Raw genomic sequence first — 20,561 nt, forward strand, 5'->3', positions numbered from 1 at the left:
TAATTGTTGATAAAAAATTAATCGATAAAACGTAACGATTGCAGGGTTTTCCCATAGGTTTAAAGCTTGGGGGGGGTTGGTTGGTTGGTTGGGTATGTATATACAGGGGTTAAATTGTGATTTGTTATGTGGGAGCTCTGTGGGGAGGGGTACTTCGAGGGGCAACATGTTTAATACTGATGACAGCAAAGCCACTGGTGTGTTTCAATGACATTCTAGACTTCTGATAGGATTTTATTAAGTTTCAGCTTTAAATCTGTGTCAGAGGTTGACCCAAAATATTTTAAAAAGAGCGTCTTAAATGATGAGTCTATGAGTTTAAAACCGGGCTGTTTAGTTTGTTTAATAAAATAACAAATTGTTCTCTGGCGCTTCAAAGGAAATCTAATCAAATTTACTTGACCTTCAAGGGGGGCGGGTCGAGCCGTTAGGAGGGCGGGCATGCGCGAAACATACAGCAGGAGAAAAAAATGAAGCGAGCGCGCAGAAATTAAACTAGCCATGATCACAATGGTGTTTGATGCCAAGCACACACCTGGGCTTTTTAACATCATGTGTTTAACATACAGGGAAGCCTGCAAGATTAGCCTAGCAACGCTGCTAACACTACTTTTTTGTGATAATGAAACCTTTATTTTGAAAGAAAGTTATACAGAATAGGCGGAGTTATACACTGTGTCTATTAGTCATTATATTTCATTACGAGATAAGTTTAAATGGCTGATTTTATTAAAACTCCAACTTATTGACTCATTTTACAATCCCACTATAAATCCCACATGTTATTTAGATAAAATAAAATATTTGAATGTCGGCTATATTGGCTATATGCCACTGCAGTAAGGGCTTATTGCACTATTATTGTTAACGATTATTTCATTGATTGATCGCTCAATTAAACGATCAATGAATATGGAAAATTGCATAAATTGGCATCCCTACTGTGAAGTTGTAGCTCAAAATACCCCCACAGATCGTTTGTTATAGCATGTCTAAAATCCTCTATTTGGGTCTTTAGCCGCATTGGTGCTACAATGTGCTAACAAGCATTTAGAAAAGCTTTTGGGTAAAGTTAACCAGTCAGTCAGTGGCTGTGGGCGGGGCTTTGTTTTTGTGACGTCACATTGATATGATAATCAAAACGGCATATTTAATGAGAGCGCTTTGGTTCAATGTGGATTTTTTCATTGTAGGTTGGTTGTGTTTACAACACATTAAAATGCTCAAACAAGCACCCAAACAAAGGTTTTTGACACTGATCCAACACGTGCACGCACACACGTTTTTGGAAGTTTGGTGAGTGGTGGGTATAAAAGGCTGCAACATCAAATAGGATTACTAATTAAAACCACATCAAAGTCTGAATATTAGTTATGATATTTTGAGAAAAGCTTTCCATCTTTACACAGGCATTTCTGACCTCACAGCACGGATTAGACCCAGATTATTTCTCTTTCATGTGTGTCTGTATGTCTATTTAAAACTGGCAGAGCATCAGTGTATGTATGAAACACCAAAATATGAGGTTACATACAGTATGTTTGATTTGACTCAGTCAGCCGTGTTTGTGTGCTGTACAGGTGAAATATGAACATTTCTGTGCTTTCTTTGCATTCATTATTGCGGACGTATTGCCTGGTTTGTGTAGTAAATGCCACTCCATCAGAAAGCAAGAAACCGGCTTTGCACTGTAAAAAAATCTGTACAAATTGCAGCTGGGTTGCTGTAACTTACCGTAGATTTAAATTTATGTTTTTACTGGCAACATTTTGTTCAAGGTTAAATGAACATTAAACATTTACAAGTCTTTGTCTTTACGGAGTAAAACTAAAATAACAGCATCAAGCAAAACATTCTAGGAAATCTGAAGCAAAAACAGAAAAAGGTTGATGATGATTTCTGGTTCCCAGAATGCTTTGCATGAGGCTGTTATTGTATAATTTTATTCTGTAAAGATAAATATTTAAAATGTATTTAACTTTGAACAAACTCTTGCCAGTGAATAACATAAATGTAGATCTACGGTGAATTAACGGCAACCCAACATTGTAATTTCTACGGAATTTTTTTACAGTGTACTGAAGGGATGCGCATGACAATCACATGCGATTTATCATGCAACCCTAACACATGTATGCTTTTGTTGGAGTTTTTCAGTTGAATTTTCTACAGAAAAGTGAAAAAACAAATCTGGATAAAATCATTTCCTGAGTGTCCGGTGTGGCTTTCTATCAGAACATCCGTCAGCCGTTTAGGTTTGCAGCTCACATGCAACCATTATATCTAAACACGTTCAGTGTGAAACATAATGCTTTCCTACTGTACATCAACTGCAAGTACACTTTTACCATCTGTAATTGTTTATTGGTGAATAAAATGCCTGTGTGCATACATCCCAATAAATTGCATGTTTTGCATAGCTTCGTACTGTACACACAAGCACAGTTTTAATTGGATAAAGAGCAGTCATTGATTCACTGCTTGGATCTTTGCAGAATCACAGCAGTTATTAGCGGTAATTAAAATCACAGGACACAAGCTTTAGAAAATGTTTGGATACTGTTTAAGTGAATTACTTAATATAACCGTAGCAGAAGTGCATGCTGTCGCACTTAGATTTCAAGCATACTTATTAGGTTTTACTAGATATCTGCCATGTACACTGCAGTGGTTTCAACCACATTTACTCTAAATTATGGAAATAAATTCATTAAATTGAACGAATCACGAAAGTGACATACTGCCATGCTTAGGAGCAGATTTTCTTGTTTGTGTTTTGTTGTATAAACTTTGTAGTTGAGGTAGACACTGTGAGAGGCAAACACAAACAAAAACACAGAGAGACTAGTAGAGTTTGTAGTATTGTCTTAAAGAGCACTTATTTCAATGCTTAAAAACAACGTTATTTTGTGTATTTGGTATAATACAATGTGTTTGCGTGGATTGTGGTTAAAAAACACATTATTTTCCACATACCGTACATTTTTGTAGCTTCAGATTTCACTCTCTTCCTAAAATGCATGGATTTGAAAAGCTCAGTGTCCCTGATTGGCCAGCTAATCTGTATGGTGTGATTGGCCTGAATACCTCTGACATCAGCCGGAAACGTGCAGTCCTTACCATGTTTGAAAGATTCGCTCACAATGCAAAGCTAACAGGAGTTAATTTACAGGCTGTGAGTCCAAAGCGGAAGGAATTATGGTAATGTCGGTCTTGTCTACATCACCAATCCCAGGAAGTAAACTGTTGCTTTCAATCCGTGTGTTTGTTGTAGTCCAAGAAAAGAGATTTCTGTAGTAGATGATAACTCGCATTATCGTTTACTTTGGGATTTGTACCTTTTGTATATTGTTAACATGTACTAATACACACTCAAGCTTTGTTTATACTTGGTGCGCGCGGCAAAAAATACATCAACGAGGAGTGGGCGGTCGTGCGTGTTGGGTGTGCGAGACCCCATTTCGCTTGGATGTGTGCACTGCAATTTTTGTAACTGCAAAAAGGAATAAAATACAAACCTTAAGATGTCTGTACTGCTTGTTTAGTAAAAACGTTAATTAAATGATAATGTTTAATAAAGACATAAGTGTTGTTTTATTCATGTTCTCATATTTATATATCAAGTTCTGATGTTAGAAGCACCATGGTTGTTGCAGCGGACGACGACTTTTATCCTCTTCTTTGTGTTAGTTTTAACTTGATTACTCGCGTTGCCCCCTGGCAGTTCAAAAAATAGTGCAGCGGTGGCTCGCGTTGTGGACCAAAGTGCGACTATAAACAAAGCTTCACACACCAAAGGAAATGTAAAAATGTAAATCGGACAATAGGTGCTCTTTAATACATTTTCGTTTTATCCATAAATTTTATGTTGAAGGACTTATTTTTGTTTTTTTCATTGGCTGAATGGCCAACATCCAACCACTTTTACTGTAAATTCGGGGGGAAAAAATCACTAAATTAATGTTCTGATGCTGGTTGCATAAACAGTTTAGACTAGTCTTACTAGTCAGCAATTTTTTTTCTTAAAAACTGATCATAACTGTTTTAAGTAGAGATGGACCGATATATCGGCCAATCATCGGTATCTGTAAAAAAATACACACATTTTTCCACTATTAAAACAGTTTAGACTAGTCTTACTAGTCAGCAATTTTTTTTCTTAAAAACTGATCATAACTGTTTTAAGTAGAGATGGACCGATATATCGGCCAATCATCGGTATCTGTAAAAAAATACACACATTTTTCCACTATTAAAAACAGCCGATAGTCATGGCCGATATATCATGTCAATCAAAAGAGAACAGGAAAATTTGAGCTGTGTGTATAGAAAATGTAAAAAAAATCACTAGTTTAATGGAATATTAATGGTCATTATGTAAATTAATAACATAAAAATTAAAATTAAATCTTCAGAATTTAGTTAATGCAAGTTTATAACCATCGATATCAGCATATATCGGCAGAAACATTTAATATCTGTGCATCTCTAGTCTTAAGTTAATTTAGACTTACTGATTAACAATAATTATTACTAGTTGGTCAGTCTAGTGTTTAAAGCAACACTATGTAGTTTTTTTAACTTTAAATAATGTCTCTAAAATTATTTCAGTGATAGAACAACTTTTAACTGGACAAATTGTACTTTTGCTGCAACCTGAGCAGCCTCCTAGCTGCTACAAGCACACTCTGAAAGTGGCGGTGGAGGGTAGGGCACACAGCCCCTCCCCCTCCCCCTGCCTGCAGAAGAGTGTCTGATACCAGGCACTGTTGCGCTTTTCAACCACATGGGGGAGCTGTAAGTCATTTTTACATGGAAACTATATAGTGTTGCTTTAAGAAACAGTATTAACTTACTGGGTGTTTATGCAACAGGCCCCTAATTTTTTTAACCCTGAACCAAAATGGTTGCCATTATAATAAACATAGCCATGTTTTGTGCCTCATTCCTATATTTAACAAACATAGAAGGTAACTGGTGTTTTTTTTTTTTTGCTTCAAAGAAGTGCTAGTCCTCAAATATGGTGTAAGCTACCAAAAAACAGTGGTATTGCTTTATTAGTGTAACTAGTTGTTTATTAATGCAACTTGTTTGTTTACCATACAGTATACATTTTACATGCAATGTACATATTCATAGTTTGTATTCATTCCCATTCTTTGGTTTGAGGCCTTGACAATAATTTCTCACAGTTTCTCCACACATGCAAGAGATCAGTACCAGAAGCTGGTGATCATGAATAGGAACATGGTGACTCTCTATCTCAACATGCTGGAGTATTTTGCCATCGACTCCAAGAAGACCTCAGTGGAGGAACTCTTTACTGATCTGAGCAACTTCAGAGCCATGTTCACGGTAAGACCTTCACTACTTGCCTGATCATGTGTCTGCGTGCGTGCATGTGTGTGTGTGTGTGTGTGTGTGTGGTATTAGAAGTAATAACTCGAATGAACAAGAGGACTGGAGAATGCTGGGTAATTAACAGCCAAATACTGCTCGTCCCAGTATGATGACTTTACGTGCGGGTTACACAAACACTTTAGAGACTGAGAGCTTTGTCTTCATCTGTGTGTGTGTGCATGTGTGTGTGTTTTCAAACACTTTGCTCATTCCTATTCTGAAGGTTCAAGTGCACTAATCTGACGAAAGGGAAGCCGCCTGTCTTCTTTATGAAAAGCCATTTGAAATGCAAAGTTATTTTCCACTTGGCTGCTACAATGATGAGACGAAGCTCGTCGCCTTTATTATTTTAAATGATTTCATGATGGAAATGCAGAAATTTAGGGAATGAGCTGACGGTAGGTCCACCATCAGCTGCATGATAATGCACTCCTGCGGTGCGTCTTTGAAACCTGTTCCCAGTCCAATAAAGAGAGAGGAACTGGAACTGCCAGTCTCAATGAGCAGCTTCCACTGTAGTTTTCACACTCACTGATGAAAACAACAAATTCAGCAACAGAAAATGTGATTGAACAAAATTGGTAGTCTGAACGAAGCACGAAAGTGACACACTGCCATGTTTAGGAGCAAATCTTCTTGTTTGTGTTTTGTTGTATAAACTTTGTAGTTGAGGTAGACACTATGAGAGGTAAAAACAAACAAGTACAGTCTGTAGTATTGTCTTACATACATTTTTGTTTTATCCATTACAGGGTTCCCCGCAGAAAATGTGTTAGTTAAGGGGGTTTGGCCCGGGTGTGTGGGACGCGTACGCGTCATGATGAAAATGAAAATATTTATATTTAAAACACTCAAATAAAACTTAATTTTGAAGAAACTATGACAGAAATTGAACACATACTAGATTATTAATGAATTAAATGTTTTTAACAGATACCTGTAATGCAGTGGTTCTCAAATGTTTTTAGCGTGCGGCCCCCCTTGTGTACGGTGCATTCCTATGCGGCCCCCCAAAGAATTTTTTTGTAAATGTAACATTTAAATTGTTCTAAAACTTAACATTTTAATTAAGCAAAACACATTAAATTATACAAAGTAGTGCTGTTGGTTAGTAGCCTTATATTTTTAGGTTAAATTACACAGAATTCATGATAAATTTATGTATTTTATAAAATTTCATAAAACTGGGGCCCCCCTGGCACCATCTTGCGGCCCCCCTGGGGGCCCCGGCCCCCAGTTTGAGAACCACTGCTCTAATGAAAAAGCTGCGTGATGAAGTGAAACTAAAGGGTTAATAAACACAAACTGAAGCAGATGTTGTAGAACGTCTGGTGAATGATGATAAAAAGCGCGAAGATTGTAAAAACTGATTATTTTCCACTATTAATTACATTATCTTAAAGGAGTTTAACTACTGTAGCATGTAAATAATGCACATAAATAACGTGAGCAAGAGCGCTCAACAATTATATCTAATCAATAGGCACGTGAAACCTAGCTAGCAGGTTGCTCAAACAACAAAAATCACCAGCTAATTTACTTTAAATTTGCAAGAACTATAGACTAATACAATAACAGGCACCAATAAACCCAAAACATAAGTCCACTTACAGTTCTCACAGAAACGCGTTTTATCAACTGGCTATCCTCCAGACAGTTGACGGAGCATTTGCATCTGCGCTATTCTTTGAGATGTTTTATCAACTGGCTACTAGTTATCCTCCAGACCAGGGGTGGGCATTCCTGGTCCTGGAGGGCCACTGTCCTGCAAAGTTTAGCTCCAACCCTAATTAAATGCACCTTAATTTCATTTCCAAGTCATACTGAAGCATTTGATTGGGAATTGCAGGTGTGTTTGATTAGGGTTGGAGCTAAACTTTGCAGGACAGTGGCCCTCCAGGACCATGAATGCCCACCCCTGCTCCAGACAGTGACGGACCACGTCTTTCTCTCATTTGGCCGTGCGGCGCGCGTCCGTGCTATTCTCAGAGATGCACTTGACGGCCTTTTGTGCAGCATTTTTTTATTTTTTTTTGGACGACCTAGTTAAAGCGGTAGGGTTTCCCAGTTTAGGCGGGCCGCCCGAACTGCAAAGTGCTGCGGGAAACTGCATTTATGTTGAAGGACTGATTTTTGTTATACATAAACAAAAGTAGGGGAGAGCAGGGCACAACTTAACGCTTTTTGGCTTTGGCTCTGTCATTCAAAAAATGTTTAAGTTAGATTACATTTTTTTTTACACAAATCAGCACACACACACACACACACACACACACACACACACACACACACACACACACACACATCTCTGCTAAGTTCTTTTTCTCAATATGCTATAAATCTATTGAATAAATATATAAATGTGCATTCATCTTTGCCATGTTATATTCATTGAGTTGACTAGTGGTATACACTGATTAAAAATAAACATTAATGGCATTAATCAAAACACCTACTTTGTCAAATTAATAACACTGTCATTGCTGCTGTCATCCTTGGGTTGCGTTGTTGAACTTTTTTTTATAGTGATCAGCTGTAAAATGTTTTGGTCCTGCTTGATTTTAGCTGACTTCGTGTAAAATAATGAAACGTTTTTCATAAGATCCCCTGGGGTCAATGTTTAGCATGACAGAAGCTTGATGCTGTCTGGAGAACAGCCGGGAATTTTTCTTTGCCCGAGTGCCTCTCATGTAAATTATTTGATTTTGATGGCTTACGTTTCTTACGTTTCGAAGTACAAAGTAAATGAGAAAAAATTGGATTCTGTTTGTATTCAACGCACCACCATTATTTTTTTACAATGCATGGAATGGTGCGCTGTGGTTGGTTAAGCAAATTTATTGCATTCTGCAGAGAAGGACGACTGGCGTTTATCGTGGTTTGGAAAAAAAGGAGAAAAGATGACAGAATAACACTGCGAATATCGGATTTTGCGTAAAATTAAGAATTTACTTTTTAATACTGACCTAATACAATACTGATTTTGGTGGTAACTAATTTGAAAAAAAAAATTGTTTATCGCGTTTTGGAACCAAACTCTTAATTTATAAATCAAGCACAGTAAGAGCAGACATGTATATTAGGGAAATAAACAGTGTTAGTTTTGATATCATGTATACTGTACTATAGAATGCCCGTAGCTGATGGCTTTTAAAAGAGTCTGGCCAATCATACAGCAGATTTGATCTTTTTCTGTAGTCTTGTCTCTTCTTCTTTCTCTTACACAGAATCTCTCCCTCTATCGGTCCTTTTCCAGGTCAGTACGTTTTGAGCCCTTAGAAACAGCGTGTTTAAATCAATGCTGAGGAGTGGCAGGGGACCAGCTGTAGACCAGGAGGCTACCGGCCTGCATACATATTCACCTTTACTGCAACACTATAGATAGACTCACATATTCCTGCATGTTAGAAACAAACACACATGCAACTGTGTGCACCCATGCATGCTTAGTCAGTCTTTCTCTCTCTCTCTCTCTCTCTCTCTCTCTCTCTCTCTCTCTCTCTCTCTCTCTCTTTCTCTCTCTCTCTCTCTCTCTCTCTCTCTCTCCCCCCTAACTGTTCTTTCTCCAGAATGACATTGACGTGATGTCTGTGTTTGGATAGAGATTGTTTTGGCCGTTGCTTCACTGATTCCCAGAAGTGGAGGCAAACGTACATACACACTCTCTCACTTTGTCATCACATTTTCTCATACTCTCTTTTTTTGAGGAAAGTGACAGAAACAAAGAAAAAGAGACAAAAAGAGGACTCAAGTAAGGAAAATTTCAGAAGTCATACAGAGAATTAAATGAAAAAGAAGTAAAAAAGAAAGTAATAATGCGGTGCAGCAGAGAATGACCATTCATGCCAATCAGACGCTTGTGAATAATTGAATTTGTGAAGAGATGATGAAGATCCTCTCTCCTGGCAGTCTTTCAATTTTCTGCCTATATTATATAGGTATGCCACTAAAAAATTAGCCTACCATGCCCGTGATATGAACATTCAAATAATGCCTATATATACTTTACAGGTAGGTTGCATTAATCTGATCCTTCGTATGCCCTTCTGATGCCAAACTGCTGTTTAGGATGTCAGCTGAAATGTGAATGTTGCCCAAAATGCCTTCTAGGGAGATTATGATGCCTCAAAATGTTCCTACTGTAGGTAACCTACTTTAATGTGATATTTTGAACACCCCACGATGCCCAAAATGATGTCTAGGTGTAGGTCGCTTTGAATCGATGGTTCGGACACACAATTGTTGTTTAGGTATACTTCTGTGCCTGTCTGGAACACACACATCGCCTTTATAGCATAATTGCCAGATTTTCTTTTCTTTATATATTTTCTATGTCCTAGGGTTGCCAAATCTGCTACATTAGTATTAGTATTATTAAACCGTGAAAAGCTTTGCGGCCACATTGTGATCCGTGCTTTTTGAAAATTAAATCACAAGGATTTGAGACGGGACTCTTAGGCAACATAATTGTAATTTGATTTCACACTTCGCTCTAAGCTGCAGGATGTTCTGGGAATTTATAAAATACTGAAAAATGCCTAAAAAGGGGGTGAATTGTTTTAAGCAGCTAGTTAATTATGAGGCTAAAGATCAAGAGAGCTGCGCAAGCTCATTCATTCCTCCACCAAAAGCTTTGCCGCATCCCATAATCCTGTTCGGTGGGAGTTGCTGTGGCAACCAGCCACACTCTTTCATTCCTACAGTAGACTGTTGACCCATCGCCAGCAACTTTGCCTTTCAGCAGATAACCACACATGCACCCACATCAAACCATTTAAACTTTGGAGCCGTCTTTTGCATAGCAGACTGACCGGCACAGGATGGAGTTTAAAGGTGAATGCGACACTCTGATCTGCTAACACACTCAGAGATGCAAATGTTAAATTGCGTTTATTCTTTCTAAGCCATGAGTGCAATGGGTGCTAGTCATTTTACACTGAACTATGTGTGTTTGGGAGTCTTTTAGTGTGCGTATGCGTGTATGAGCATTCCCTCTCTGCTCACCCACCCGTTTGAAATAGACCAGCAGCAGTTCGGCAGTGCTGACAGGAATCCAATTGACCGTGGCTAATGGTAGACAGACAAGAGAAAGTGAGTGAACACGCTATGACCTGCAGGCAGAGAAAGAATAGAACAGAATACCAGGGTTCTCATCTCTCAGTACAACCCAAAAACTGGTATTTATTAAATGTTCATTAGCATATATTTATATTTAGTCAGGTATATGAAAATCATGGTTTTAATACAGTAAATACCCAGACAGCGGATGACTCCGGGGCGGATTTGCACTGGATCCTCGTCGAAGTTGGCAGCTTGTTAGGGGATCTGGTGCGAATCAGGCCCTGAGTTGTCTGCTGTCTGGGTAGCATAATTTCTTTCATTTACAATGACTTTGTTTCAAAGCCTAGCCATCTGTCTACCTAGTCATCATTTTAGGCATTGTGTTTTTTTTCCCTATAGATTTTTATTTTATATTTGATATCTGTCTTACTTTGTCTGTCTTCTGTTCTCTGCAAGCTTCTTTTCCTGAAAAAAAGAAAAGTCTATGTGTGTAAGCAAGCATACTTGGCAATAAAAGCTCATTTCAACACAACGACTGTTTTTAAAGCATACCCAGTGACATTATGCTGCTGCTTTTTTTTGCTGAAATTTGGGGAAGCGTCACATATTATTACTGAAAATAGAACCCAAGTATACATTTTAAGCTTAATGGGTTGAAATTCATCCCGGGTGGCACATAGAGAAAACAAGATTGCGTTAACTATGTTGACTATAAATACACATTATTAGTGCACATTATTTAGTATTCCTAACAATGTAGTTTGCAATAAAATGTAAGTGCTATTAGTAGGGATGTGCATTTATGTCATTTCGATTAATTCATAGGTCTAAAGAACTGAGTACTCGATTAACTGGGGCGGGGCAATCAAAGGGACGGGGTGTACACGTCATGGTGAAAATGCAAATATTTTTATTAAAAACACTCAAATAAAACTATGACAGAACAATGAACACATTCTAGATTATTAATGATTATATGTAGAGTTGGGGGTTAGAGTTCGGGTTTGGATGTCTAAAAATGTAACAGAAAGAGATTCTAACCCCAAGCGACAATAGTTAGAATATAGAACTATGAGAAAACAATACATAAAATGACACGAGAAATCCGTGGGAGTGACACGGAAAAGACATATGTGGTCCCGTCACTGAAAAAGGTGAATTCCGTGACATGGGCTGTTTTTCAATACCAAGAACGCAAAGAACGGACTTGCGTGCTCGTGAAGACTGGTCTTGCCAAGTGACCTTGGAAGAACGAACTGAAAAGGTCGCGAGAACACAGAACGCACTTGTGAGAATTAAGATGTGTGCGATCTACCTGTTGGTCACGTGACCTCCCCAGATTTCAGCGCGGAAGTCTGCACTCGATGCATCCTCGATATCAAGAACACATCCGGGTATTTTCATGCGTCCTCTGTACTTGTGTTCTTGAGAATTGGAATTGAACTTCGACAGTTAATGATGACGTAGAGTGAGAACACAAGTACGCAAGATCTCTGAAGAACACATATTGAGAAACAGCCATGGTCAAGGATAGTGATGTAGAATTAGGTAGAAAAAATGGCTGACTGCACACTGAATCCAAAAAGACTCGAAAGGTCTAGAAAGTACAAAATTTATGAGCATAGCAAGCTGCTGCAACGTTTGCTCAGGTTTCTCTGTTTTTAATTCAAATTTTTGCACTATGCACTTTAATAAATAAATACATTTTGTACTTTCTAGACTTTTCTAGAGTCTTTTTGGATTCAGTGTGCGGTCAGCCATTTTCTCTACCTAATTCTTCATATCCTTCTTGGTTCTACGCACCTGACGAAGCATTGAGAGCACAACAATTTTTTCCTACGGATAAAGTGATCAAATTTTCCGTAACACGGATTTCCGTGAGATCAAGTTGAATAAATTAGGCTTGAAATATAGGACAGTTGGCAACCCTAGTGACTGTTGACTGCTCAGTCCTGGACTGCTTTTACAGAAACCTGCTGTGCTGCTGTTAACTGTTTGTCTTGAGTCAAGACCCCCAATAATCAAATCGATATTACAGAAAGCTTTGGGTGCAACACTTAACCAGAAAATTAAATATACAATCTTAGTGTTTATGTTCTCACACAAATCTCAATCCACCAGCTACTCACATTGATGAAGTACATCCGTCAAAACATTTTTGACAATTATTGTCAAATCTAGTGCAACATAGACACTAGAATATGGGGTTTGGTTTGCCCTGGTTGTGCTCAGTTTAGGTTGCCTGACTTACAGGATGTTTGTTTAGCTAGTCATGTTTTTTTAGCATCAGAGTTACGTTTCTGATTGTGTTCTCATTTTGGCATTGGTTAAAATTTCATACATTTGACTGATATTTGTATAGAAAGCTTGATGATAGGCTTTGATGAGTCAAGTGTTTTTCTTTGAAGTTTATTTCCTCCAATTTGACTCTGCTGCTTAACGTAAACAAAACGGTGCCGTTTCGTTCAAAGCCAAAGCAATTACTATAGTGAAATTAGCTTCGCTCACTGTAACCCTACGTTAGCAGCTCTGTATCTCCCAGAATTGTCTCTTGTCAAGCGGAATTGGACGCGAGTGAGTGGGGAAATAGTGAAGGCCTCAGTCCTGGCACGACTTCAGTAATTAAGTTGAAACGATGGCTAGTAAATGGAGACCAACTCTATAATGAGAAAACAGGCAATTTCAGGGCGAGGGAGAACGCAGAGTTTCATCCTAATTTCTGCACCCCGTGTTTATCTCTTCCCCTTGCTCTCCACCTAACAGAGTTAAAGGCCATTTATGCAAATGAGAAGCGAGGAGTTTTATCCCCTACTGGCTAGCTGTGTTATGGGAGAGTGGGCGGGGTTTAATCAGACACATTCGGCTTGGCACAAGCAGAACGGATTCGTGGAGAGAGTGGTTTGATCAGATTAGCGTCTGGGTTATTTGAGGTAGATATGCAGCTGTTGTGATCTATATTAAGGCATGTCTTATGAGAGCCTCAGCTCTGTACACAAAGTTTGCCAGGCATCAATCACTCGTAACAGCATTTTAGACTCTTTTCGACACTTTGTTCACTTCACACAGAGACTCGTCTGAAAGTTAACACGTGGATTTAAAATAGATTCAAAGAGAAAGAAGTTTTGCAGACCGAAGAACTAAATGCAAACATTTCGCACAGATGTGTCTTTTCACCAGGGAGTGACAAATGCAAGCTGTTAGCGCTCTCGTTTCCGCTGCTGAACGTTGACATAACTGACTGTGTTATGATACTATGTTCACAAAGAAACATAGCAATTTTACTCCTAGTTTCGAGTGCATATTTTATCATCCAAAATGATTTAAATCAGAGTCTTTATGGGATTACAGCTGGCTTGATGTACTGTCAGATGTTATGTAAATATACAACAAATAAGGTTCACAGCAGACATTCAGACATATTCAGACATTTGATGCTTGAAAATGAAATGCAGATGAACCTTGCATGTAAAGTCACTCTAGTAGCTGTGAAGAGCAACAAAAATAGAAACAGCAGGTTGTTCGACTAAAGGCAAAGTCACAGTGTCGCAACCCACCACATTACATACTGTTGCTGTAGACATCTTAAAGTCCATGTAAAGTCATTTCAGAGTATTGTTTCTAAACACATTATAAATGTTTTGTTGAAACATGTTACAAAGATTGTGAACTATGTAGTACCCAATTGTGGAGTTACACCATTAAACAGTTTTTCTGTGTATAGGATTATTTGGGCGGGGCTAAAACAGTGATTCGATGACGCATTAGAGCCACTGAGCATGGCACCGCCAGTAACACAATCACAAACATTCATTCAGGTTGTGGCCGTATTTGAAAGTTAAGTCAGACAGCAGCTTTCCCGTGAGTGGGCGTGGTTTCAGTGCCAACAGCGGACACACCCCCAGCGTTTGAGAGCAGATAATCCTGCCGATTAAATTATTTTACTTGGCATTTTTTGATCATTTAAATTTGGCTTGGTGGTTAATAACACATTTTTCTGTGGTGTGACAAACTGAGAACTATGGCTGCATAAGGATTAATCACCACTAATCGTTTGCAGAATAACATTTTTTGTTTACATCATATATATAGCGCGTCATGATTAGGCGTGTCATGATTAGGACTAAAGCAGCTAATATCAATTAGTATAGGGGGCAGGGTTTCTCTTTTAATACTGACATATTTCAGGTGATCTCCTGGCTTTCTATGCCATTTTGCACCTTGTTATCTTTATGTGTTCAATACTTATTTCCTGTGTCATTTCACTTTATTTATTATGACTCAACTTGTATACTTAAATGTTCAGATTTCTTTGTATGAATTTAATATTTGGCTTGATGGCTACATCTGGTGGAATTTTCTGTCAATAGCCCACTTACTGATAAAAAATGCTGATGTGTCAAATACTTATTTTCCCCGCTGTATGTGTGTACTGTGTATAATAATTATGTATATATAAACACACACACACATGCATGTACATATTTAAGATTTTTTTTATAATTTATATTATATATAAATATAAATGCATAAAATATATATTTTTTTATTAAAATTATACATGTATGGGTGTGCATTTATTATACATAATTATTATACACAGTACACACATATGATGTAAATCAAAAACTTTTATTCTTCAAACTATTAGTTTCGATTAATCGTTATGCAGCCCTACTGAGAACACATTTAATATCGGACTTTACACTTAAATTGATTTTAATAGTAGCGATCTACTTTTGTTTTCCATTTTGTTTGCAGTATCAAGAAACAAAAATTGCCAGACATGTAAGGTATCATCAAGTATGTCCAAAGATAGAAAGGCCCATCAGTGTAGATTGCGCAGTAATGGTGTGTAATGGTGTGTGGTGGCCACAGAGATGGATAGTGTGTTCAGAGGAGTTTCCTTAACTCAGCTGTGTGTGGGATTTTCCCCTTAAATCCTCATCAGTCATCACACACAGATGCTGACTATGGCCTAACAGCCAACAGGACTGTGTGTAAGCCCTACACCCCCTCTCTCACCATACATTTACCTAATGTGTGTAGATCACTGGTTCTCAAACTGTGAAATGGTGCCGGGGGACCCCCGTTTTAAGTCATTTTATAAAATACATGATCATAAATCCATTGTAAATAAATCTAAAAAAATAAAGCCATTAACCAACATCACTACATTGTATCATTTAATGTGTTTTGTTTCATTCAAATTCTAAGTGCGCAATGTTTTTATGTCATTAATTTTCTTTGGGGGTCCTGCAAAGGGATGCACCCTACACAAGGGGGACAACCACTGGTATAGACAGTTTCAGTAGTAACAACATAAACGGCTTTCGTAGGACAAATGTAACTTCCGGTAAAGTCCTTTAAGGTAAAGTATCATTTGCACCACCCAATTCGCGTCCGCGTGAGTTTGTGTCTATTTGCGTCTATTTCTCTCTTTTCGTCTCTTTTCGTGTCTACTCGTGTCTACTCGTGTCTACTCTTGTCTATTCGTGTTAATTCGTGTCTACTTGTGTCTACTCATGTCTATTCGTGTCTATTCGTGTCTATTCGTGTCTACTCGTGTCTACTCGTGTCTACTCGTGTCTATTCGTGTCTATTCGTGTCTATTCGTGTCTACTCGTGTCTACTCGTGTGTACTTGTGTCTATTCGTGTCTATTCGTGTCTATTCGTGTCTACTCGTGTCTACTCGTGTCTACTCGTGTCTACTCGTGTCTACTCTTGTCTATTCGTGTTAATTCGTGTCTACTTGTGTCTATTCGTGTCTATTCGTGTCTACTCGTGTCTACTCGTGTCTACTCGTGTCTATTCGTGTCTACTCGTGTCTACTCGTGTCTACTCGTGTCTACTTGTGTCTACTTGTGTCTATTCGTGTCTACTCCGTGTCTATTTGTGTCGACTTTGTACTGTATGTAATCTAGTCATGCACATGGTTGATTCGCATATGGTGTGTACGCAGCATAATACCTCAAAATTACCATTAAAATAATCATTAAGTGGCTTTAATTAAAAAAAATCAAGTTTACCTTTAAAGTTGCATATGTGTTCCTTTACCATTTTGTCTGTTTGGGGTTAAAATATGTTCTAAAATATGTATAGGAATGTTTACAAGGATTCTCTTAAGAGAATCAGAGCAATATTGTACTGGTCGGCGCTACTTTATTTATTTGTATGCATATACAAATTTGTCTTATTTCATTATGTACTGCACTGCTATGCATGGTTGAAATGACAATAAAGCTTATCTTGACTCTTTTAATAAGCGTCAAATCGAAAGGTGTTAAAGATTATGAAAAAGCTGTCACTTGGGTGGTACTTCTTTTAAAGTACACATCTGTACCTAAATGGTACATATTAGGACCTTTTTAAAGGATATCATCCAAGTGAAGGCTGCCTGTTGTATCCTATAGGATTATGAAATGCATAAAAGCATATAATAATGCCTTTTTAACATGGATACCTACCGCTCTGATAAACTCCACAGTTATAATTAAATAATTAAACGTCTTCTTGGTGTTTATGTTAGGATTTGACAAGCTCTTATGTTGTGATTTTCATACGCTGATGAATAGGCCTAATAGAACATCCTCAGCCTACGTAATATCTGCAAAAAAATTTCTGAGCTGTTATTAAAGTAGTTTACGCAGCATACAGGGAAAGCCCATCTGCTGTCGTACACCAGAGCTCTGTTGTCTTAATCGTTGTGACTGCGAACACTTGTACCAACAATCTTGCACTACACTGCTATTGATGCTTTACCTAAACACTGCAGCCACTTTGTGAGAGAAGGTGGCATTGACTTACCTGTCAAACGCGGTTCAGATGAGGCCACAAGGCACAAAGCAGAGCACGTTGGATAAGACCTCCGCCTGTGATGTGCTTCCGAATTGATGAAACTGCATCTGTGCCATATCCATTATAGCCACCTGCTGAGAACCAGGGTCAGGGCACCAGCGACATCACTTCCTGTTGAGGAGGATAGAGAACACAACTGGTTTGGAGTCAGATTTAGCAAATTTATGACATGTGAACTGCTCTTTAAGTTCTACGGTAGCCTTTCTGAATAATTTAATTGCTTCATTTGGGAGTGTTCACCTAGTTCACTATTTCAAAGAAACCAAAGTCGACTCAAAACAGAATTTTTTAAAAGTGTTGAAATTAGCATTGAACCGGCATTAGCGACGCCCTCAGGAGCCATAGAGAGTCGAATAAAAGTTTGAAGTGTTGTCGAGTTTGACCCTTGTGATAGAAGGGCAGCGTCATTATGAATCCCTCTCTTGTATTAGTGTTGATATTGATGTCCGTGCTACGATGCGTGAGGTCACACACCGCTGCTTTTCATTCTCTCCTAATTCTAATGAAAGTGCTTAAAGCGATACGTGTGTGCGCACAGTCACAGTGCCGTGGAGAGGAAAGCTGATTTAGCCCACCTTTCATCTAACTATCCTGTTCCCAACGTCAGGATTTACTGTGATCGCAGACTGTGTCGGTAATCTGCCGCACGCAACAGGGAATAAGCCTCGTTATCATGTGACTTATACTCTGTCCTGGCCCGTCGTCAATAGCCATATTTCCTGCTCATTTAAGGGGCCACTGCTGCAGGATCTGTTGGAGATCTGTGAGCTGTACTGCAAATAGACAGCGATGTCTGCCTTAGCTATGTACTAGGGGCTTTTTGCCAATCCCACAATCCTCTCTGAGAGCAAGTATGAAGAGTTTTTTTGAATTTTGAAGTGTTTTGGTCAGGTGTGGCTAAAGGACATTAAGATACCGGTTTGCCAAAGTAATAGGTTTTATCCAAGATATACTATATATAAATATAATGTACAATATTGTGTTAAATATACTGGAGTGTGTTTGTGTAACATCATGCACCTTTGCTTAATTTTAGTGTCCCATTCAATACAGTTAGTGTTAAAAAACCTAACAAAGCCTTTGCTAGCTTTTTTTAATTTAATCTTGCAACCTTTTTGTCCTGCTGTGTTGCTGATTTTTCTTTTATGATATGAAGTCTAACGATGTTATGAAAGCATGCTTATGATGCAGCCACAATCCCAGAATGCAAAAGCAAAGCAGAAGGCAAATAGGTTACCCTAACAAATACAAATTTGCTTTTTGGCAAACAAATTTGGCTCGTCTTTTGAACAAAATGTGCTTTTCCGATTTACAATCCAAAATTTAGCTGGGATTTTTATGCATTGGGTTTGTTTTTTCATAATGATCTGCACTATTATTGCAAAAAAAAACTTTTGTCAGAGGTATAAAGGAAAATATTACAAAATGTTTTAAGGCAACACTTAAAAAAATTAGCCTGGCTAACACCAGACCAGTCTCATAGAGACACATGCTAATTTTCTCGTATTTGAGGCGTGGTTTACGAATGCCCAGAGCCGTTTATTCGGCCCTACGAATGTCTATCAAATGCGTCTGTACGTAGCTCATAGCCAATCGTTTCAATTATACCAGATGACATATGTAGAGCGACTTAAATTTAAACGTAAACAACTTTTATCGGGTACGTGTGCAAACAAAGCTATGCAACTAAACTGGTAGCTGTATATTGATATTGAAAAGCAACACAACTTAGTGGCACCGTGACAACCACAGTACAGGCATAATGACAATATGATATTAATAAATACCACTTACCATTTATAAGTTAATTGTACTTTGTCAACGATGATGCCTAGCAGGTTGGTCCTATAAAACTCTGTGGCTATCATGTCTTGCCATATCCAAACATCCTTCTTGCATATGAAATTGTTTAACGGCAAAAGTTGCTCTTTTTTTATAAACTTGCATTCAGAACTACTTCGAAAACTATCTAAGGCTGCATTGAAAAGTAACTTCACATCGGCTGCCGTGTTGGATAAACAAAACTGCTTCGGTGTGTCGCATAGACGTCGTCATCGTCTTGCTGCTCCTCCCCATTTTGTGATTGGTTCCCTATTTCAGGGGCAAAATTGGTCCATAGTTTCCATGCTAGACGTGCAGCGTGAATAAATTTGCGCGCAAGGCAGCGTGATGGAACCCCAGGCTACAAAAATATAGCTCGTTGGCTAAAAATGATTCAATGTTTCCAGTGAATCTACATAATTATGTGTTTCCACATAATTGTCTAGTTTTCTCAACATGAAATAGGCATGTAAGTTCTACTCAATTACTTCATGTAGATGGAACAAATGCATAAAATGGCACTTAAGTTTTTCTACTTAATTTCTTTTTGTTCTCATGATTCAGTCTCATGCAGAGCATTCTGGGAACTGAAAGTCATGTTGAATTAACATGTTTAAAATAAGTCAACTGGATGTGGAGCAAAATGTTTGAGCTACTTGACTGAATCATGTTCTTTTAAAGGGGACATTTCACATCTTTGATGTCCACAGAGTTAGGGCTGTAACGATTAAATCGCGTGTCCATTAAAAATGCCTGTCTGAAATCGATTCTGAATCGCAAGGCTGCAATTCTTTGTTTCATGCACAGCTTGGTCAGTAGGAAGTCCTTATCAATCTAAAATCATTGAGTCGGAGTCGTTTATAACGTGCATTTAAAAAAAGCAACACTCGTTAAATAAAAATCATTCAAAATATTCTTTATTATCATGAAAATACCTGAAACAATTTGAAGTAGACCGATATAAATATTCCTGTAGACATTTCCTGGAATAGCGTTTGTAATGCTGCTACTTCTGTGGCACAAAGGGAGTTTCTGCATGAGAGCGCCCCCTGGCTTTCGGATGTTCCGGGATTTCACCGTATTTCATTAAAATGCATTCATTGAGAAAACGCGCATTTGCACGATTAATCGTTACAGCCTTACACAGAGTGCGTATGTGAAGTTTTAGCTCAAAATCTCTTATAGATAATTTATTATAACATGTTGTGTTAACATATACCGTAGGTTTGAGCCTGTATCAGATGAAGATACAGATTTTGAGGAACAATAAATTATTCAGAGATTGTTAATGGACATTTCTGAGTGGTAAATTTGTGTGTTTTTTTCAGTATGGACCTGCAGGACGTAACTGTAATGTCAATAGTAGAACTTGGTAGCCTAAACGCTAGCATATAGCATTAGCATATAGCGCTAACTCGGAAGT

The 20,561-nt window shown here is 38.1% G+C and overlaps 1 protein-coding gene across 4 annotated transcripts in view; it reads left to right on the forward strand.

Annotated features, from left to right (window-relative positions):
* The window catches only part of diaph3 (diaphanous-related formin 3), a 391,776-nt gene that overhangs the window by 247,348 nt on the left and 123,867 nt on the right, over positions 1-20,561 (forward strand). For all 4 annotated transcript variants that reach the window (XM_073876167.1, XM_073876164.1, XM_073876165.1 and 1 more), the window contains one exon: positions 5,191-5,355. In XM_073876167.1, coding sequence (XP_073732268.1) covers positions 5,191-5,355 — 165 coding nt within the window. The remainder of the gene's footprint in view (positions 1-5,190; positions 5,356-20,561) is intronic.

Source organism: Misgurnus anguillicaudatus, chromosome 14 (assembly GCF_027580225.2).
Source record: "Misgurnus anguillicaudatus chromosome 14, ASM2758022v2, whole genome shotgun sequence".
NCBI classification, from domain to species: domain Eukaryota; kingdom Metazoa; phylum Chordata; class Actinopteri; order Cypriniformes; family Cobitidae; genus Misgurnus; species Misgurnus anguillicaudatus.